Source organism: Lates calcarifer, linkage group LG23 (assembly GCF_001640805.2).
Source record: "Lates calcarifer isolate ASB-BC8 linkage group LG23, TLL_Latcal_v3, whole genome shotgun sequence".
Taxonomy (NCBI): Eukaryota; Metazoa; Chordata; class Actinopteri; family Centropomidae; genus Lates; species Lates calcarifer.
This window is the reverse complement of record NC_066855.1, coordinates 15,315,977-15,338,860: the sequence shown is the minus strand read 5'-3', so window position 1 is coordinate 15,338,860 and position 22,884 is coordinate 15,315,977. Positions and strand designations below refer to the sequence as shown.

General features: G+C 43.4%; 1 protein-coding gene and 1 long non-coding RNA gene across 2 annotated transcripts; one reads left to right on the top strand and one right to left on the bottom strand.

Moving 5' to 3' along the window:
* Positions 1-683: 683 nt before the first annotated feature.
* On the bottom strand, positions 684-21,972 carry LOC108892060 (proto-oncogene Wnt-3-like). The gene is given in 7 exon segments (XM_018689500.2): positions 684-3,546; positions 6,222-6,284; positions 6,286-6,387; positions 6,389-6,445; positions 6,448-6,491; positions 9,146-9,387; positions 21,528-21,972. Coding segments are annotated over 7 exon segments (1,068 nt in total). The 5' UTR covers positions 21,608-21,972; the 3' UTR covers positions 684-3,066.
* On the top strand, positions 3,447-9,290 carry LOC108892061 (uncharacterized). The gene is made up of 4 exons (XR_001962403.2): positions 3,447-3,573; positions 4,246-4,311; positions 5,662-5,885; positions 9,161-9,290. It is a non-coding gene; the product is annotated as an uncharacterized LOC108892061 (long non-coding RNA).
* Positions 21,973-22,884: the final 912 nt, after the last annotated feature.

The following is a 22,884-nucleotide window of genomic DNA, read 5'->3' as shown; positions in this document are numbered from 1 at the left end:
GTAGTTGTGTCACCTCATATCATTATACATAATAGCTAGTACATCCCCGTAAAGTAACTACCATACATTGCAACTTAGCCAGTTTTTCAATGATACTCCATTTTTGTGCAAGTCATTTTCTAGGGAAGGTTTTGCATTATTCTGTATTTTTGTAGTTTCAGTTCATATAAAAGCACACTAATTCCCTAAAGCAGCTGGGTACTGTAGTTTATAGGAAATGTTACTCAAACAGGGGTAGATAGTGCATTGTTTTGGGACTATTTTCAGATGCGGATGAATACACATTTGGTGCTCAAGTGTATTTCTAGCTGCAGGACAGTCATATGGGATTCAGTCAAACTACAGTGTGTGTGTTCATGGCAATGAAGGACCTTGTCACCCAGTGCAACAATCTGGCTCACTGATGTGTTTTCAATTATTTAAACAACAATGGAGCTCTGTTCAGAGAGGAATACAATATATCATTGATGGTTTCTGTCTTTTCATGGGATTTTTTGATAATAAGAAAAATACAGAATATAACCAAACTTGTTCTTTAAATTCCTAATTTCTTATTTAGAGTTCTGAGTCAGTGGTCTATGAACAGTATATGAAACTATGAGGTATCATGTGGAGCATAATATGTGTATGTGTGTAGCTCTGGCCAAGAAGCAAAAATCACAACATAGACGAGACAGTTTTGTTCTTCAAATATATAATCTTAGCTCAGTCATACAGATATATACATTGTATAATAAATAATATTTATAAAAACATAACATTTACGATTATAAAATAAAAAGGGAATTATTCACTTTAAAACATTTGTACAAAACTTTGGATATAGCGGGGGAAGTAGGGGTTGGGGGTTGGAGGGGACTGAACACAGAAAGGTAGGCCCAGGTAGGCAGGGCTGTGTAGAAGATGACGCAAATGCTAAGCTATGTCACAAAGAGATGACAGCCTATACACTACTGGGTAACTTGTATTTTTGTTGTTGAATATAATTAATAGGAAGCAGGTGGGACTGTCAGAACATGTTGTGTGGAAACCTCTCACAGTTTGTTCCACCATTGCGAAGAGCCAGCCCGCCATCCATCCATCCATCCATCCAACCAACCACCCAGCCAACCATTTTTCCATCCACTGTTTGTCACTGGCAGCCGTCACGCGCACACACACACACACATCCACATCTTGCTCAACTGTCTTCAGCTTCGAGAATCAGCAATCAAGAGACTACATGAACTGGAAGTGTTTTTTTCTATCCACCCCAAAAAATCACAACTATTTTCCTCAACAATCTCAAAACCATTTCCTTCAGTTAAAAACTACCAGGCAGACTCAACTGGGCTGACATCCATGCCTCTGAAAAAAATGATTCCGAGTAAATTGCACTGTATTGTTCTTCCAGTGGCTCCAAAACCAAAACAGCGAGGCAGAAGTGTTTTTGGGGTGCACTGACAAGAATACAAGTTCATAAATCAGGCCTCTTAAAAACCTCAGCTGTCTTAACTGAGGGAGAAATATGGAGAGAAGGATGGATGTGAAAGCCAATCAGAATCCACTCTGCACTCTGGCCTCCACATGTCGTCACATGTCCCCCTTTTTCTTTTTTTATTACAGTGATAAAAGAAAGATCTGCTTAAAGTCTCTAAGATAGACCTGATGAATGTGTGAAGTGTTAGATAGAAAAGATCTCCCGATAATCACGTTGCCCGTAAGAGCAGAATTAATATTAAGCATGCTAAAGCTTGACTCAAGTCTGATGCATAAATTCATAAAATGAAACAGCCATAAATGATCTTCTACTCACTCATACAATTTGAGCGCTGTGTGTGGGGTTGTTTTTTTTTTCTGGTTGTTTTCACCACAGCACTCCTTGAACTGAATAATGTATAACTGTCTGTTACATCACACATGTGGAAATCATGAGCAATTTACAGGTTGATCATCAGCCCGAACGTAGGAACAAAGTCGTCATTCATAAGGACTGCTAGCTTGCAATGAAGAAGAATTTGCTCGCATAAACAATGCTCAAATTTTTACCACCTGGAGTTATGAACTAACTGAATAGTGCATACATATACATGTGTAGGGTTGTTAGTTAGTGGAATGAGCATGCTTGTTCACACACATGCCCTCTCCTGCATACCTCCACTCCCAGCCCATTGGTAATATTTCAGAAATGCAGGGGCTATAAAATCAGGCTGTAGCATATATCTTCCAGGCTTCCCGGGTTGACTGGTGCAGTAGAGTCAGTCAGCAAGGGAGTAGCAACACTGAGGATTTCATCAGCTCAGTAGTTTACAAGAGACAGGACTGTGGCACCTCCAATGCCTTGCCTGCAGTTTTTTTTTTTTTTTAAAGTTCAGTTCAGTAGTTACAAAGTGATAGTTTCCTGGGGCTGCCGACGTGTTCAGTATCACTTACGACTAAGTGACGGTGTAGAGGTTGGTTTAGTTAAAAAAAAAAAAAAAAAAAAAGGTAAAACCAGCCAGACTGGCCGGAGAAGTGAGGTGTTAGTTAGAAAATGCTTTTTATTCAAAAGCAAAGAGAGTCTGAAAGTTTTTTCTTTTTTCTTTTCTTTCTTTTTTTTTTTTTTTTTACTGCATTAATCTCACAGGTAAAAAGTGTTACTGTACATGCCACAAGCATTGTGTTGGCATGGAGGGGGGAAATAAATAAAGACAAAGGGGGAAGGGGGGAGAGGGGAGGGGGCTGGGGGGGTCATGGCCCAATGCTGCAGGGGGAAGTGGCACAACTCTAACTTCTTCCAATGAGGGCGGTCAGGTCAACGCAGGACGCTCTCTGGTCAGATATATTATGGAAATGGGTGTAGTGGTTTGGAAGACGGATTCTAGTGCAGGGTTTTTTTTTGTTTGTTTTTTTTTTTTTACAAAATAATGTTATAGAAGCATCCATTACTGATGTGCCATTACCCATTAGGGCCTGAGTGTGTGTGCTGATGCATATGTTTTTGTGTGGGATGCAGTGTGTGTCTGGAGTAGCAGGGTGGGGGTTGAAGGGTGGGTGGGCAGCACTTGTAGTCCAGCAGTCAGTTTTGTCCCAAAGCGCAGGCCTCTCTCACTTGCACGTGTGTACGTCGTAGACACGCACGCACTCCTGACAGCTGACGTAGCAGCACCAGTGGAAGATGCAGTGACACTTCTCCTTGCGTTTCTCAGTCCGGGTGTTGTGGCCGCGGCCGCAGCATAGCAGGTCACAGCCCTCGATGCCGTGCGACGACACGTTGCAGACTCGGTCGCGGGTTCCAAAGGAGCCCGTCTCCGGGTTGGGCTCGCAGAAATTGGGCGAACCCTCGTAGTAGACCAGGTCGCGCTCGGTGGGGTGCTTAAAGAAGGCGTACTTGACCCGCAGCGTCTCCACCCAGCCTCGAGACTCGCGGTGCTTCTCCACCACCATCTCCGAGGCGCTGTCGTACTTGTCTTTCAGGTAGTCGCCCAGCATGCGGAAGTCCGGCTGCGCCCACCAACATGTCTTCACCTCACAGCTTCCTGACAGGCCGTGGCATTTACAGCGCAGGTGCATGTGGTCGAGGATGGTCTGAGAAACACAGAAGGCACATTTACAGTATGTTCACCTTATATTTAAACCAAGACCAGTTCTAACTTTAAAGATTTTATCATTTTTCCTAAAGTCTTAAAGCAACATTTCATTAAAAACCTCCTGTGCTTGTAGACTTTGAGAGGCAGCTCTCTTGCTCCATCAATTTGGGATTGCAGCATTTACAACCAGTGTTCTAGTTGCGAGCCCCCAGAGTTTGAGCCCAAGTCACCAAAGGAAGGGTCTGAGTCCAGCCCCCATTACCTAAGCCCAAGTCTAAGTCATGAAGGTTGAGTCTTAGCACTAACCTGTCAGCATGCATGTGAATCTACATGTAGGTTGTCCTTGCATGATGTTACAGTATTAACATATCTGTACAGAAAAAACTAACAAAAAACTTTTCAAGAATCTCCAAGTCCAAAAGCAGTCAGTGCATGAGTTCGAGTCATTAGAGCTCAAGTTCATGTCCAGTCACAAGTCTTGGACTTGAGTTCAAATCCTGGGCTGGAGTACTGCATCACTGGTTACAACAGATTCTAATAGCTAGTGATCCTTGGGCAGAAATGGGCAGATTTATATGATCAGGATTTCCTTTTCTCAGTCAATAAATCCCTGAAGACTCTTACGGTGGCAGAGCCTTGGAGCTGTGAGGTAGTGAGAGGTTTTCTGTTTTGACACTTGTTTTTGCTTGTCTTTCAGTTGCCACTGGAATCCACTTACAACTGCTGTGAAGTCAAGCCATCTTCCTTTCTGGGAACAAACAAGGTACCACATTTTCAGTGCTACAGCACTCATCAAGCCTGACAGACAATGAGAATCTGATACGCAAAAGGTGCATTTTGGGTGGAGTGCTCTTTTAAAGTGTAATTGACTAAAATGAGCTGGCATTAATTTGATAAGTGACTCAGTGCTTACGGGGCAGTCAAGTCAGTCACCACCAAGCATGATCAGATGGATTTTTATGGTTAAAAATTTACAGGAAATTCAGTAATGCAGACTAACGAAACCACTAAAGAGTCACAGGGCAGGCCAAGAAAAACAATATGCCACTGGCTACAATTTATTTAAGTGTCATGCAGCTGTGAAGTACAGAGGGTCTGTGCTGCTGCTAATTCTCTCTGAAGTCACTGGCTCACATCATGAGTGTGCTGCCGCGGGGCATATTTTACCTTTGTGTTTTGATTTTGTTGTGCTTTAATTCAACAGCTATATTTAGCTGCCGAATTCCCCCAGCTGGGGCGGAAGGCAGGTGGCTGTGGCACCTCTGGGTGAGGGGTAGAGTGGGTGGAGGGGGATGGACGGACTAGTGACATCACACTGTGAGCTTGTCATGCCAACATCAAGTCCCAGAGGCCCTCGGGGCTAAATAATGGAGCGTGAGAGGGCCAGGTGGAGAGGAGAGGAGAGTCCTGACAGTACTGCTGTTCAGTTAGCTCCTGTGGTCTCTCTGACTGCTCCTGTGTACTCAGATCAAAGAGCTGTCTTGTTGCCGTGTGGTCCCTCCATTTGCCCCTCAGCGAGCAGCCGGGGAGCCTATTTTCTCCCAGTGGTGACAGCAGCCAGTGATGTTTTAAGTCTGAGCTGATTTCCTTCTTTTCCCCCTCAACTCACTCGGGTTATTTGACTGTCAGGGAATTTTTCATTGGGAAGCAAGGCATGAAAGGCGAGGTGTGGGGGCAAGGCAAAAGGGAGGGTGTTGCCTAGATGAGTAATTAACCAGTCATTCAAAGTCAAGTGCTCATTTTCAGGTGGAAACTCAGAAATGTGCGGACAAGTCAAATACCAAATCCCTGCCCGTCACATGAACAATTAGTAATCCCAAACAATAATGCTTCCTGGCTAAATCCATTCCCTCTGCGAGACAGTCAGGTCATTGTCCATTGTTTACAGCATCTTGGTTTCAGTTTTCACCTTTAGAAATTCATAGAACAGATTGTGCTGAGGTTGTCTAATTAATGTGATGTATTACAGTGCTGCAGAGCTTTACCACCTGACTGTACAAAATGTACTCAACAACTTTATCTTGCAGAGTCAGTTACAGATATTCAGTACATCTTCTAACTGTTAAAGGGCCTATTTGTAAGTTTTCTCTGCTGCCTAACGTGTTTTTGCCAGGACCAGGTGGTGGTGCTTGCTGAGAGCCTCAGCCATCACTGCATTTACAAAACAAGCTGTAGAAGATAAAATACACCCTCTGAGCAGCGCTACTTCCTCAGGGAGGCCTGGACTACCGCAGTGAATCGGAAAGTGACGAGATGGGCCAACCAGCTGGTTAGAACTAGAGGCAGCACATTGGCATTGGTTTCCACCGCTGAACTTGCAAGGTTACCTCTAAACTGGTAAATAAACACCTTTTAATGCTAACAGTGGCTGTGTAGCAATAGCGAAACTTAATAATAGCTCTTTTAAACCACTATTGTCATATCAGTTTAGTCTTGTGGTATTCAGTATGTATACTATCTATACTATATGAACTAGAGGACTGATCAACTACATCAGTGGCTTTCCTCAGGATTTTCAAAGGTCTTCCCAGAAGAGTGCAGGCTGTTATAGCAGCAGATTACTGCCCATGATTTTGGAGTGTAATGGTCAGATGTCTACATACACTTGCCCATGTACTGTATACTACTATGGAATACATAAACCTAACAGCACATCCTCCTTAATCTGCTTACCGTGCGTCCCGCCTCGTTGTTGTGCCGGTTCATTGCTGAGCGAGCGTCTGGGCGGTTTTCTCTAGGCATCAGCGAACTCTCTGGACACCAGCACCCCGAATTCTGCATCCTCGCTGCAGCCGCCCCATTTCCAGCCCTCCCCGGGAGGCCCCTTGTGGTGGGAGTCAGCAGCCGCACATGGTGGACGTGCCCTCAGCGCAGGAACGCGTCACTGCAAACGCAACAGCCCGCCTGAGGCTATAGCGTGGACAAACGCTGACTCTCTGGTTGCTGAGAAAGACAGATGAAGACAGACAGCAAGACGGAGAGAAAAAGAGAGAGACAGGGAGTGTGTCAGTCTTGTGTTCGACATGGACAAGGCAATCTGTACTGCTGCCAACATCTAGACAGAGGTATTGAAAGGGATACCTCCAGGCAACACCTTTTAACACAACATTTCATCTTTGAGAAGGAACATTTATGTTCCTGTAAAAAATAAGAAGCCTATAGAAAAACACTCTAACATACCTTCCCTCTCTTATTTATTCTACAATAGCAAAACATGCATTTACAATATGATCATCATCAGTAATGAGGAAGCACATACTACAGAACACATGAAGGAACCTAAAAGCAGAGTCCCTGCAGTGACATCAGTCCATTGTAGTTGTGTCAGGAGGGCCTAACGCTCGGTGGGATCTCAGTGACCTCCTGTCATCCCTGAGGTGTGCTGCTTTGCATCTGGATAGTGTTTCAGGAATGTTGTCACCCCCACCCCCACCCCCACCCCCACCCGTCCCCGTTCAGAGCCCAAGGCCCTCAGGTGAAACCTAGCAGTGTGTCGGCCTGTTTCTTTTTTACACTGAGGGATGGAGTTACGCCTCCTTTGAAGGCAACAGCTTATTATGTAACCAGACACCATTGTTTCACAATCACAGCACACTTACCGTGGCTCACCCATTACACTCTACTAGCTCCGTTACAGACATACAAAAACACACACATACACACATAGGTATGGGGAGGTGTCCTTAAGCAGTGGCTTGACTTCTCAAGAGCATCGGGTGGCCTCAGTTTCTGACGTGCACAATTGCATGATCTGAGTTTTGAAATTTGTATGAACACGACCAGAGAATTAAACTTGTTTTTTGCAGACCACAGTGGCTACTAAGGCCAGAAATTCCTCTGCTATTCGACTGCCAAGGAGTCTTTCAAGACCCAGTCACACCACTACACAAGCCACAGACAAAGTTTACTAATGTTTGGCTGGAGGCTAGTCATATTTTCCCACCCTCAATGTGATTGCAAGTAAAGTCACAAAACAAAAATACTTGTTTTTGTTAGGTGTTTTTGCCTGTACTACAATGATCAGTATTTGTGTTGTTTTATTAACATCACTGAAGCTGAATTTCTTTCTCCTATCTATATCTCCAGCATTTCTGAACACTGACACACAGTCCTCAGGTTGGGTATCCCTGTTCGCCCTGGCAAGCCTAACTGGGCCCTCCACAACATGGGCCTGTGAGCCCTGGGCCCCTGGAGCTCTGGCTGTTAGCCAAGGCTAGCGCTGCTCCTGCTACCTGCTGGGCCCATCAATCCGCCTTTGTTTCCCTTGTGTCACACTGTATTATCCACACAAAGGGCCCAGCGACTCGCGCCCCCACAGCCCCGCTCTGCCCGGAGCTGGCATTCCCCAAACTCCCTAACTCCCTCCCCTCTCCCTCCAGCCACCCCTCCGCCAACACCCCGAGCTGAAATCCCATACACCACCACCCACCACAGGACCCCAATCACCCACCACCCCCCTCCACCCCCACTTCCTCCAGGCATCCACCAACAGCACCACCATGGCCAACGCGCAGCTTACAGTGGCTGGGGCTGGTGGTTGGTAGCTCTCCCTTCCCTAACTTGAGTGTTTCCATTCATCATTCCCAAAGTGACACGCTCTCCTCTTCCTTCCCTCCTTCCTTTCTTCCTTTACTTCCCTATCCCAAAGTGCACACCCGGGCTAGGTTGGGAGAGATCCCCTTTCAGCCTGTTTTCATGACAGAGTCAAAAGGGCGTGTGAATGGGGCGTCCGTGGGAGCTGGACTGTGTGAGGCGCGCACTGGTCTTCATGCACAGTAGGGGTTGAGCGGAGCCCCCCGGCCCTTTTCTATTGCCTGTAATCTCATTTGGCCTCCCCTCTCCCTTTTATTTGACTGAGGAGCTTGGACTGCTCGCACTGCCCATTTCTGCCCAGATTCCTTCCCCTCTGACACACAGGGTAATTCATTTCCAATCAGCAGCCTCGCTCACAACACACAAACTTCTACCTGTATAATTAGGGACGGCGAGGCCTAAAGCAGGACACCTGCGCCTATTGTTTCCCACTGTCAGGTTCAGTGGGATGTATAAAGGACAATTACTATTCTGCATGTGAAGCGCCTGATGGATGTCTCCAGTACATCAGCAGTACTTGTCAGGTTTTGTTGATAGATTTACCACGCTGACCCTCTTTCATGTATGAGAGTGTAAACATGGTTGGGAAAACTGAAAATGAAGCCTCTGACGCTGAAGACAAATGCGATTCTGAAGGTAAAGATAGATGGTAGGTTGAATAATGTGTCAGTGCTTGTACCTGCGCTCATTTCTCACTGCAGCCAGGAAAGGTGTATATTATTGTAATTGCCCTCGTTAGTCAGCAAAAGCCCAGAGTACAGGCAGTGCTGAGCCTCAGGGTGGGAAACTGGTAAATGCTACGTTTTGTAACAGCTTGCAATAGCCTCAGCTTCACAGCTTACTTTTTACAGTCAGGTGTTGTTTGGCACGGACTGTTTAGATCATAAAATTATGTTATATTTTAAGCCTCAGATACATGTGTACATCATTACAAAATACAGCAATAATATTCATGGGAGGCCTCCTGTCTTTTTCCTGTGCTTGTACTTGTAAAAAAATCCTACCTTTATCTAACACAGGGCCAAAGATGGCGAGGTTGTCCTTGATGGTGGTGCAGTTCCATCGGCGGCCCCTAAACTGGTGCTGGCACTCCTGGATCCCCAGCTTGACGCCTTCAGCAACGCTGGGCATGATCTCTATGTAGTTGCGACAGAAACGCAGCTGCTTGGGCACCAGGCCGGGGATAGAGCCACACAGGATGGGTTGGGAGCCCAGAGACGAGTACTGCTGCCCGAGGGCCAGGGACCTGTGACACACAGAGAGGGGAGGTATCATTAGCTGACGTCTGCATCTGGGAATAAAAAGTGATGAAAAGAGTATCAAACCTCAATATTTTTTTTGGTATATCAAGCTCTGAAAGTTGGCACTGAATCTCTGGTGAGATTTGTAATCTTGTTTGCATATTCTTTAGTTAGATAGTGTAAAAAAAATCCTTAAAGTAAGGCATCAAACAAAAAAACTCAGTTTTGCATCTGAATCTTTTGTATCAGCCTTGGTGCTTTTACAAGTTTAAAGAATGTGGGAATTAAAATCGCTTGCCTCTCAGTACAAGTCTGTGCCCTCCCTGAACTCAACCCCACAATAGCAGTGATGGTGACCTGCCAGGGAGGCCTCTGTGAAAGGCAACCTGCTTCACAAGAGGGGCCGCTTATATATTCATTCATCTCAGGTTTTACTGTAAGCGTAGCTGTGTGACAATACAGTGATTCATACTTGAGTGTTTTATTGACTTATCTGCTTAATGTAGTTTATACTAAGAGCTCCTGTTTATTTTGTCTCTTTTTTTCCACCAGGAGGGGGAGGTTAATAGGCCCACTTCAGGGCAGGGATACAAGCTATTAGCACTGACTTTTCAGAGTGTTTCCACTTGTTAGCATACACAGATCTGCTGATCTAACAGATAACGCACAAGAACCTGTCTTCTAAGTTTGGGAAAAGCCCCTTTGTACAATTTCAAATATATGAGAACACCTGCCTTTGCAGTTCCATCATTAATTTGTGGTTTTCCTCTGGAGTTGATGTTTTAAGAATGACAGCGTACGCTTGCTGGTGATGGCCAAAAAAACAGCATATCTGAAGCTATGTGCCTCACCAGAAGGCTCATGCAGATGTGCCTAAGCAGGGATTAATCACCACAGCGAGACAGCCAAGATCAGCTTGTGATGCCAGAAACCATTATAGTTTCATTCAGGTAATTAATTTTAATTGCTTTCCATTTCTCTTGAAAATAAAAGGGAGAGAGAAAACATGTTTGCCATGCCCGTGTTTTAACATGCTTTTTGTGATGACGAGCTTAAACAAAACACTATGGTTTCTTTCAGAAGTTCATGGGTTTATTGTAGTTTGCGGGCTCAGATTTCTTGTTTATTTATTTCTGAGCCTACAGTATATCAGCTGAGGAAACATACATGTTTCAGTATAGTCCTGAGAGTTGAAGGCTGCTCTGCAGTAGTTGTGTGTGATTTAAGTGTTCGGATGTTAGGGATGTGAAGATGTGCTGCCAGTACAGAACTCGAACAGAAGCGCTTTACCAGTGTTAAGCGGACTCTCCAGCACTTGGCTGAGTCTGGGCGGACAACGTGGCGCTGGAGGCCATGAGAGGATCACGGAGGAACAATTGACACTGATCAGATCAGAGCGCCACTCAGGATGACCTCAGGACCCCCGCAGGGCGCAACCCAATCACAGCAGCCACTGACTCTGACAGATGAGTGCAGCGCAGTGCCCCACCCCACCACAAAAGTTAAGCCATTGAAGTCATAGGGAAAAAATCCCCCTTTAGATATGTTCACAGCTCTTGTGTGCTTTTGCTTTCTACCAATGACTACTACCAAAACCCTGCCCTCATATCCCAACACCCCTTTCCCCTCCCATGCACAGTTTTTGATCTCAGGTGAGCATTGTTACAGCTGGCTCCCAGGTATCAAGGTTTGCCAGTGGAGCTTACACACTGAGGCATGAGGCTGATCTCTTTTGCTGTTACAGCTGGTCTTATGGAATATGTGATGATCACATAATCAGCTATGAGCCACTTCTATTGGAGGCATAAGCTTCCTGATTGACACTGAATCAACAGCTCCTAAATTTCAATAAGAAAGTGATCACAGTTCCTCAAAAATGGCGCAGTCAAATAAACTATTCAAAAATTCATCAAACACTACCATTGGCAAGGAAAAATAAGTCTCTTCTCTATCATATTCAAACTTAAAATGCTGTTCCTCCCAATTTGATGTTCCCATGTAGAGTTAGTAATTTGATAGAGCTCATCAATCTCCATTCATGTTCTTGTCTTAAGTTTACCCAAGCGAAGGCAGCCACATTAGCTCATCTGCCAGCCCCAACTCCAACAACATCATTGAGTTCAAGTGTTGCTGACTTCACTCTGTCTGGTGACTGAGTGACTAAGGACCTTAATTACACTGTCTGCTAGTTTGGTTACTGCCCATTAATCTCTCAGTCATTGGATGGACCAGAGTGAATGATGCCCCGCACAGAGCTTGGATTTGAACTTTTCATGTCACATGCTTCCCAATAACGTCAGTCAGTTAACTCAAAAGAAAAAAATGTCTCCTGCTCAAATAAGATATCTTTGCATTTAGACCACAGTGCCAGCCTTTGCTACATTTCAGGTTCCATTCAGGACAGCTTAACTGCTTGCCCACAACTCTTAGACACTGGCTTAGCTTGTGAATTCGGGATTTCTGATGGAATCAATTAGCTAACCGCATGGGACTTTGTGGTGGCCATAGCATGTTTAGACTACAGGCTGTAGATCTGCCAGCCTATTTGTCTCTGTTTGCAGAGGATGTGCATCATTTAATCCGTATGGACAGATGAGATGAAAGGGATATCTTTTTGGCTAGGTGCTAATGAGAGTCTTAACCCTGAGGGGTTATGAGGCGTATCGTGCAAACAGAAACACACGCAGACGCATGCATGTAGACCACATGTGTGCCATGCTGATCCTGCCTGCTCTGCCTCACTTCTCGGAAGCCACAAGCAACGTGTCTCAACCGAGTGAGGGAGCAGCAGACGCAGAGACCTCCACAGAGGCAGAATGCCGGGGGAATCTGCTGCAGGGGACGAGACAAGCAGCAGAGCAGCAGCGAACTGCAGGGCTTGGCAGGTGCATGCCCAGGCAGGTCCGTATGGGGCCTCTACTGGCCTGGGGGGTTTACAGCTTGGTTGGGGGTTTTCTTGGTATCTAAACAGGGCTGATGTGAAAGTATGATGTGCTGCTGGAAACCACAGATATGAAGCAGAGGAAACAAAGGGATTCCACCACACACCTTGTTAAAGAGTGGAAATTCACGCAATCAAGACTATAACACTGTCAACAAAAACTTTTGACTCAACCACTCCCAGTGCAATAAAATCACTACAAGCTCCGGTGCTTGGTTAGAACAGTGAAGTGTGGGGTGACTTTATTGCATATTGTTTTTATTTTGTCTCTGAGCAAGCTCAGCTTGACTCAAGCATGTGAGTCAAGGAATCTTGTACTGTCAGAAATATGTTGCAGCTGCTTTTGTGGGAGGTCTGCATTACAGGGGTCAGTGTGTAGCACATGTCTGTGCACAGATGAGCTTACTTTGTGTGACAGACTCCTATGTCCAGAGGCACAAAAAGTACCAGATGACCCCCTGAACCTGTTGAGCAGAACATGACATCTGACCTCACTGCCTTTAGCCTGATGGCCTACAGAAACAATTTGAAGTTCATGACCAGGGTTTACATGCACGAATCAAAGAACAGGCTTGAGTGTTGATCTCCAGCCTATTTGCATCATTAATCATATAGAAGGTCTCAATGATCAGTTGCCTGCTCATGTCAGGGTTGCTGCTTATCTTTAAGAGAGGAAGGCGAAATAAGTTTACACTGTTTTGGGTAATCACCCTGACCTTAGTGTAATATATTTTGGATACTGAAAAAAGTGTCTTAAATTGTGACATGTCAAAGGTGTAAAACCTTCATGTGAGCATGCACAATACAGATGGTCCAGGGTTATATTGTACCTGTGATGCTCAAGGAAGTTTTATATTAGTTTAGGAAATCATTTTATGCCCCTCATATTTTTACATTTGAAACATTTGTATTGATGATTATGCTAACGTTTCACTGTATATCAGCCTATTAAGCATGTTATTTGTATTTTTTTCTATTTCTGTCACAGAGTAAGCGTGAGAGTATACGTTCACTTCCATCTGCCATCTTTAGTTAGAAATTGTCTAATAAGTTAGCTAAGTCATTTTCTTTGTTATGCAAGAAGAAATCTTTGAAGAATCTGGAAATGTCGGCTAAGACGGTGGTAAGTAACCTGCTGTTTTTTCACTATGAATTTTACTTGAAAGGGTGTTTGCTAAGCTTAGCTCTGAGACGCATGAAATGTAAAACGATGATTAATGCTACATGACAGCTGGGTAAAGAATGTCTTTAATCGTTTAAACTGTTTCATGTAGTCAGATAAGAGTCGCAGTTTTACGAATGCTAATTTTCAGCATCATTATACTACGTATTTGTCCAATAACGGGGTTTTGTGTTGTCCTATTTCACCAAGCAAGTCAATAACAAAGTAGCTAGGCTGCCCAACGACGTCACTGCTAGCTAACGAAAACTTAATGTACTGAAGAAAGGGAATGTACATTTTTCAGTGTTAGTGAATTAATGGTATTAAGAATTTATCTTTCAGTTGACAGAGGCAGTATCTAGCTTAATGTGTTCCACAAGTAAAAGTTCTACATTTCAAATTCGAAAGCACATCGGCGCATTGTGGCTAAAAACTAAAGTAGTCATCATGCAGGTAAAGTGGTCAACAATAAAGTGGTTATTGTTAAATAAACATTTATTAGTGTATTATAGATTTTACCGGTGGGTTGTTACCATTGATGAAGTATTAAGATGCATGCAGCTTTTAAAAGCTGAACGTGGAGCTAATTTTAACATCTTCACATAGGCTCCTTTTAGTTAATTTAATAGATTTTTAATGCATATTTTTAAGCTCACCATATAGTTTGTGTGTAAAATTGCAATCTGTAAAGTAAGAAGAAACTATGTTCTGTTGGTAATACTAAAACTTGTATAGTCAAATATAGCAGTGCTGCAATAAATCCTACCATCATAAAGGTTATAATCATCTTTTGCTGAACCTGTTTTAGAGGGGTGTTAATTTAACTATACAGTAATTTGGGAGGCTGCAGTGTGTGGTGCTGAGGTGTTTCCATCACTTTCCATTTGATTAGCATCAGTGAGGGTAGACTAAATATTAGAGACACATTTTAGTATAATGTAAGCTACTGTGGTTAAGTGGTTACTTTCTCCACTGGTTTCTGCTGCAATTACCGTCCTTGAGTGCTGGTCAGAAAAGACACATTTTGCAATATGTTTTGTGTTCATATTGTCTGGATTGACTGAGTTCAAGCTTTTTTTTGTAGTTTGTCGTTCAGTGCAAAGTAGAATGTTAAAGTTGAAGAATGAGAGTGAAGCAGAAAGGAAAAGAGAGGGATTAGAGAGCCTGTCACAATCCATCCCTCTATACATTACTCCTTAGGCACTGCTCACAGACTCATGGAAACCTGAGTGTATGTATAAAGACCGAGAGAACACATAGTTGTGTTGCTACTTGTAAGTTCCTACTTCACTTATGTTAGCAAGAGGTGGATGCCTTGTTCGTTTTACACTTAAACAGCCCTTTGTTCTGTGCCGGGCTTGCACCCTTGTTGCAGAACATGCTGAAAACTGTTACACACAATGATATAATTTTCCATTTTGTTTAATCACAAGCTGGGACACTCTCCAGGCTATTGCTGTCAGGTCAAGTGGAGAGGTAGGGCTGATGATGTATTAAACTACACCTCATACTGTACGTGGAAGGCCACAATTAGGGTTGGACTTTGATGGTTTCATTTTGGGTCAGTTTCAGAGTTAGTAAAATTCATGTCCTTTGCCTCTTTTACAGTATCTAACATTTAGGTTAGCTCTTGAAAATGAACTTAAGTATCATTTTTATTTTCCCATTTCCTATATTTGCATATAGTGAATGTTGTCGATGGATGCCAGTTGCTCTAATCCATGTCTGAACAAGTTAACTTATTTCATTAAAGAGAAATTAATAATGTTAGCTTATGCTGAGTTTGTGCCTGAAGCGCTGAAGTGTGTTCTGTCACTTCTTCTGTGAGAGTCAGGCTCCTGAAAAAGGCCTCTGCAGTAACTGACTGAGAATAATGTTTGCATTAAACTCCAATCTACCTCTAATTTACCTCTATATGTTGACGCCGCAGCTCAACTTGTCAGATTTGCCTGGAGGACATTGAGTTGCTAAATGAGGCCCTAGCAGAGAAGTCAGAGATGTGCACTGAAAACATTGCCATCAGAATCTCATTTGTAAATCCCACAACAGAGTCTGCAGAGAGATAAAGACACTCGAAAGAGAGTAAGTGGGCCAAGGAAAGTTGCCGGCTTTGCCCGAGGATGGGACTTTTCCTGGTGGAGGCTGGAATGCAAAGCTTCTGTCTGTGTTTTGTTGCCTTCTCTTTTTCTTTAGCACACTTTTGATTTGTAGTCCAACAGCTCCTGGCTGATCAGATAAAAAATGAAAGGACCCCTGAAAAATGTTCCAACCTGTTCTTTCTTTCTACCTCCATTTGCCTCCCCTCCTCTCCCCTCTCTCTGCAGACTGGTGCAGAGAGTGTGGAGTTGGGACAAGGAGCCCCTGCAGTCACAAGTATGGAGACGTGATGAGGGAAACTGAACAGGGTATAAACTTGTGAACCTGCCTGTCAGGGAGTGAATGAGCAGCAGTAGCTCTGTGCAGAAGTGCACTGGAGACTACAAGGCACTGACAAATGCATGTCAGACTGGAAGCTTGGTGTCTCGGTCTGCCTGTAGGTGGACACAACAGAGTCTGAGCTGTTGTCTTGGGGGGACAAAGCTGGTTTGAATGAGAGTCTTTAGGGACTGTGAATGAACCACAGCTCAAACAGTGCATTGTTCCCTGACACTGCTCATTAGCGGCTGCTTGTTGGCACTGCTGCTTGAATTCTCAGCAGTAATGCATCCTATGCAAATCATAACTCGTAATGGATTGTCTGGAATCTTCCATTGTATGTCTGGAATTTCTTTGTGGAAATTTCAAACACCGCATAGTGTCTTCAGAAGTAATTAAAAACCTAACTGCTGTTGACTTTCTCATGCTTGGCTGGTTTGAAAAAACATGTGAAAAAACTGGGATGTGATTCTACATTGTTTGGGCATAAACCTGGTTTAGCAGAGCTTGCCAGGCTGCAGATATTGCATTCAGAGGCAGAACCGCTGATCGCCCACACTGGTTAACAGCTCTAACCCCAGTTCCACTGATCTGCTGTTGCAGGTCCTCACCTTTATGAATCCAATTATCATGCATATTTTTACTTTTCCATTTTACCTTTACACCAGTTTACAGAGCAGGGAGTTGTATGTCAGTGCTTTTTAGGTGCAGGCTGAATGTCTGGTCAGATTTACAATCTTGTGTATTTCGTCTTTGATCTAATAATCCCTGATTTAGATTTTTTTTTAAAAATGAGCCAATTTTAGTCTGTTTTATTTAGAAAATGCTTTTGTTCAGCTGCTTGTGTTTAGAGAGTACTTAACCTTTTAAGATGTTTGGCTTCTTTAGTTAAATGAAAAAAGGGGTTGTATTATTCTGGTTTAAATACTGAAACTCAAATATCATATCACTGCTGTTTTTGAAAAACTTTAAAGATATATAACCTCATAACCCGACAAGGGTAAATGTGTTCAAATTATTTTACCATGTCATTGTTAAGTTAATCTTTTTTGGATGAAGTTGTGTGATTCCATCTTCTATTCAAAATTGTTCATGGCACCTTTTTTTGACAGTATGTACACCAGATCTGCTTGTAATTCAGGGATACTGAGTGATAGTCCTCTCTTCCTTCCCACACTGCATATTTTAGTTGCTTGGTTGACCTGGTCAGTGACCTGAGGGTTTGGACTGAATACAGGCTGTACAGGTGTGATAAGCACATCTTTGCCACTGACCCCTGTGTGTCAGAGAAATTGCTTTCTGCTAATAATTAACCTCTGTAGCAAGCCATACAGGTGAGATCAGCCAGGTAATGAAGACTTTAAATTTTGTGTGTGTGCATGTGTGTGTGTGTACCTCCACACGTGTCCCCTAATGATCTCTTTGCCCCTGGCCGTTGACTGTTTTCCCTTTGAGGAACTGTCCTGGCCTGTGTTTTAGTGCACCTAATAGCTGTGCACTGGGGGACTTTGTCATTTCCTACAAGAGCACTTTGCATGTCCTTTGATGGTGGGTGAAGATTAGGACTCGCCCTCACTGCTTTGAAATACCACTCTCCTTTGAACCTCTCACCTAGCTTGGGTTTGACTGGGTAATGTCATCCCACGATGCGTGATTATTGCAGACGGTCTTGTAAAGATGTGTGAGGTGACGTGTCGGACCCAGTGCATGACTGGTATATTTTTGATCATTTTATTCAGAAACATTCTTTGAAATGATGAAATACGTGAAAAAACATTTTGGTTTCAAGACAGTCTTTCAAATCAAAGTGTTTTGATTCAACTCCTTGACAGATGTTGCCTCAGTATGTCCTTGATACCTTAGCAGTGGCAATGCACCTGCTTTAGGCCTAAGGTCTTACATAGACATACATATTTTTGAGGACTATACTCCTGTCATATTCCTTGTGGATGTCACTCAAAGCGGAGATATTCCTCTTGGGCTTCAGCCCTAAATTGCCTTTGACCCTGGCTCTACGGCTCTATGGCAGCTCTCAGCCATTCATAATGGAATCCTAAAGTTTCATATGAATGACATTCTTCTGGACTTTCCTGCTCTTTTCTCTACCTTCCACTTGCACTGTTGAGAATAATACCCGAACATCCTTGATCTTTTCACACAAGACGGCAGACGGAGGATTTTCTCGCGGTAAGAATCATTTAAGTGATCCCTTCGCCAGTGGTAGGGGTTTTGGGGTTGAAGATTGGATTGAGAATTGGAGGTGGGGGGGCGTCACAATCAGATAATGACATTCCTGAGACCCAGAGATGTACTCTCAAGCCCCCCTTTAAGCCGCTCAGGTTGAACTGGAAAGGTCTGGGAAGTTTGGTAAACGTAGATAGCTTTGCTTGAGATCTTTCGAGAGGTACCGAGCTAATATTACTGAGGCCCCAGTGGTTCCTGAAACTTCTACAAATAGTACTTATAACAGAAAACACAATTTTAGCCAGGAAGCTGCATTTAGGCTTATACATGCTCCAAAATTTAATGAAAGGATGTAAAATTGAATCACTGAAAGCTTTAAAGTGTCCAGAATTCTTGTATTGTTGCATTTTTATGAATTTAGAGGATTTAAACAGTTGGACAAGTAAATTTTAAAGATACAGATCTGACACAGATTTACTCCTAGTGGCTGAATATTACCCATTGATATCTACTTTACATTTCTCATGGTCCATGCCAGACTGCCAATGATGTTTCACCTGATTGGAAGTAAAGCAAAACCCTGTTTAGGTACACTAATTCAAAGACACATTGTTTGTTTAGGACCGCATTGGCTGCTCATTGAAGCTGGCAATTATTCCAGCAGCAGCAAACCTCAGCAGTTATCACTCGCATCATTTCTTCATCCATCTTTCAGTCAGTTTACTCTCACCCTTCCCATTGTTCTCTGTTTGAGTTTATAACCACAACAATTAAAATCTTAAGTAATTGAAAAAAATTAGGGGAAAAGCTGACCATGTATGAGATGACCTGACATGAAATTAGACTGAGCATCAACAAAATTAACATCAAGTGCACAATGTTTGTGCTTTCTCATGCAGATTCAACAGCGGTGATGATAACAGAGGATTAAGAAAATAAGAGTTATTGGATTTGAACATCGTGTGGCTGTGCGGTGTGATATGGCAGAGTTAAACCGATAATCACCGCTGATGCTCCACGGATGGTATTGGACTAAATTCAGCTGAGGTAATTCCCTGCTGAAAGTGACTGTCATCATTCACTTACAACCAGTGGTGTTTATGCAAGAACACAAATACACTGCTGGCTGACAGAGTGGTTTAAGCTGCTCTGGAAATAGTTGATGAGTTAAGCCAAACTGACTTAATACAATAGTGGTAGTTCAATAGTATTAATGACAAATTTGGCATATAATAAGAACAGCAAATTTTGGACAGCATAGTGCTTAGCCTGAAGGTCTTAGACTTTGATATACGTTGGTTATTAAACATAGGTTAAAAGGTGAAACCAAAACACAGCAATAAGTCCAAGAACATTTATTTTTTCATTTTCAAACCACACAGAATGGATGGTGTTGTCAGATAATTGGACAGAGACACAGTGAGACCTGTGGATTATGTGGCGTCACACCAGCTTTAAGCTGTCATGAATTCTCTCAAACCATGATTTTACGCATTTTGTACAAAACAACTGTTTTCCCAACATTCTTGCATTTCAAGAAGGCAATTCACTGCTCTGCCTCGCCTCTCCAAACCCACCTCATTAGTTTGCTATGCCTTTTTCTTTCTACTACACCTCATCTTCATCCATGCATATGTGCATATCACTGGAGTTATTTATGCTCTGTTTTGTTTTCAACACCCCATCTTGTAAAAGCAAGGCTGCCAGGCATAAAGCAGTCAAAACTCCTCTTCCCTCCAACCCGTCCCACCTTGGCTTGAGAATTTATGGCCAAGTCATCGCCCCTGAGACAGAAGCTGAGAGGAGTCTGCCTGGGCCCTTGCTGTAACTCGGCACCTTCTTGTTTTTGATGCACCATCTCATTTTGTCTCCTTTTGGACATGTTCAACACCGCGGGGTGATGCCACTGACAGCGCCGTTTGACACCCATTCCTCAGCACCTGCCCAGTCACCTGGAGCTACGGCTCGGCTTTTCATCTCTCCACCCTCCCAGTAACCCTTACCCCAGCCTACACTTCAAAATTTGTTACCCAAATCAAAGGTGGCGTGCATTGTTAGGGTTCGAACATTATACCACTGTCATGTAAGCTCCTTAAACAGAACAGCTGCAGGTAATTCACAGAGAGAGAATCCAGGCTCTTTGTCACTGGTGTCTGATGGTTCTTGCTGAAGCCAGGAGTGGGTGTAAAGTCCTCTTTGCCATTAACACTTCAGCCCTGTGGCCTGTGTGCTTGGCAGCTGCCTGCTCTGTAAATGAAACCAGAAGATGCTTGCGGTTTGGACAGCAATGTGGTGGGACCATATGCTAGTTGGGCTACTAAAAGTGCAGTAGCTCTGACAAGTATTGTGTCGTGAGCCAGAAGAGCTTTGTCATACGCCTACGCAAATATCACCAAAATAGAAGCTTTATGTTACAAAAGACGACCAGGAGCTATGAGGTCAGCTGCTTGTAGCTGAATTTGTAATGAGATAAACCTCTAAATTTCAGTTGCTGGTGCCAAAAGCGATCTGGGATAATTTAACAAAGAATAAAACCCTGCGGCACCTAAACATATTGTCTCTTGACAAATCCGTAGTGGAGGGGGTGAATTGTGGTACAATTTTTTTTTTTCAAATGGATTGATTTAATTACAACTAATACCCTATGCCAGACTGCAAATTTGTAATATATATATTTTAAAATTGTGTGCAACTTTGTCAGTGACAGAAATGATATGTTCAGTGCATGCCATACATCTACTAAAAAAAAGGAAAAAAAAGAAAGAAAAATTCACGGTATGTTTGGGTGCCGGCGGCCTCAATGTGGGACAGTGACGCACAATAGCAAACAAAACAAAATGACGCTGATCTTGTAAGTCACGATTGTTGTACTTCCCAAAATTAAATGGTTGTTATCAAGAAATAAATATATTATGGATTAGGATTAGGGTTAGGAAGCCATTTTTGAGGCTTTGTTGAGTTTTCATGAGCAACATCAGTGCTGTCATTGTGCTTGAACGATAGCCACAATTTATGTAATAATGAATGATCTTACTGACTTATACTGCTGTGTGGAAATGCCTTGCAAGTCCTCTCAGTGTTGTTGACAATTCATATCAACATGGTAACCATTCGCTCATGTGTTTTTTTCTTAAATTCAAAAAAGAAGTCTACATATTTAATAATTTAATGGTTCCCAAACAAAAAAAATCACCCTCTTTGCATCACAACATACTCCAATGTGATAAATGGACATGAGTGTGGAGGGGAAAAGAACGGCGAGCCTTTTCCGTTACACTAGTATTTGAGGTTAAGATTCTTTGGACTGGGCCGGAGAACATTTTTCCACGCAGTCAACTGAAAGTGCACATTCTGCCCTCTCAGAAATGATCATTTGACCAAAAAGACTCTCTCTTTTTATGCGGCTATAGGGTCTGATGCTGAAACTGTGGATTTGTACTCACCACCAGATGGGATAGCCTCCAAGCACCCGTGAGCTGGACAACCACACACACATCAAATATCCAATCAGATACAAATCCATGAGGTAAGCCTTGTAGTGTGTGAGAGGGTAAATGGATCAATACATAGAACTTCCAGTAGGCAATGAAGAAGAGTTTCCAGGAAGAGAAGCTTTAGGGCAGCTTGATTGTTGAATGAGGGGAAAATTAAAATGATATTGAAAAAAAAATCTTCCTCCTGTTTTCCCCCCTTCTTTGAGTCGGGCCAGGAAAGTGTGTCTGTCTCCTAGTAGTTAAGAGAATAAGTGTCTCTTACACACATGCACACACGCTCCTACCCGTCCTCTCCTTCCCTCCCTCTCTCTGAGGTTCTTCCCTAAGGTAGATATCTTTTTCTCTCTCTCTCTACTTTTTTCTCCCTCAGGATGCCTCATCCACAGGCCCAATATTAAAGGGGGGGGGGGGGGGGGGTTGAGAGAGGGGAGGCGGGGGGAATGAGGTTTGGAGATGTCAGCTGGCAAGCCAATCACAGAAGATGGCCTTAGGTTACGAAAAAAAAATTATTATTCGTTCCCATCTGTCAATCACACGCCACCCCCTGGTAATGTGGAAAAGAAAGGAAAGAGTGAAAAGAGGGAGGGAAATGGGAGAGGGAGGTATAGGGAGGGACACATGAAAAAGGTAGAGTAGACTTGTTACTCAACTTGTTTCATACGTGATCGCTGAAAAAAAAAAAAATTCACCAAAGTGACTAGAAGTGTGAAGGGATGTAGGCCAGCTTCTCCTCGGGAGACTCTGCGATACAGGGGGTTCACACACACTGACGTACATGTTGACATATTGATTTTTAGGGGTTGTGCCCTGACTAATTGATCCGGATATACAGTGCACACACACACATGTGCGGACACACACGTCAACACACACTTAATCTCTGTCTCACTCACAGGGACATATACAGTGAATTTTCTAAATTGTTGTCCGCCCACCCCAACAGGGGAGGACATAAAAGGGGACACAATAAAGCCATAAACTGTGGTGGTGGCTGGGCCAGGCATGCAGGGGTTATATGCTTCAGCGGCCCAAAGGCAACACATTTTACATCAATACTATTGTCATTCTGATGGGCTGTGGGGCGAGCGGACGGGGGGGAGGTGTTGGAGGAGGGAGAGGAGTGAGAGATAGAGAGTGAAGGAGGAGGGTGGGACACTTGTGATGGACTTAGCCTGAAGTAACCACGCATTTGATTCGCATACAAGGAAACTGATCGCGACAAATACAAACAAGATACCCGACAGAGATCAAACAAAGTCAGTTGTAGCGATAACAATCTAGTTAAGAGTTTTTTGTCTCAAAGGAT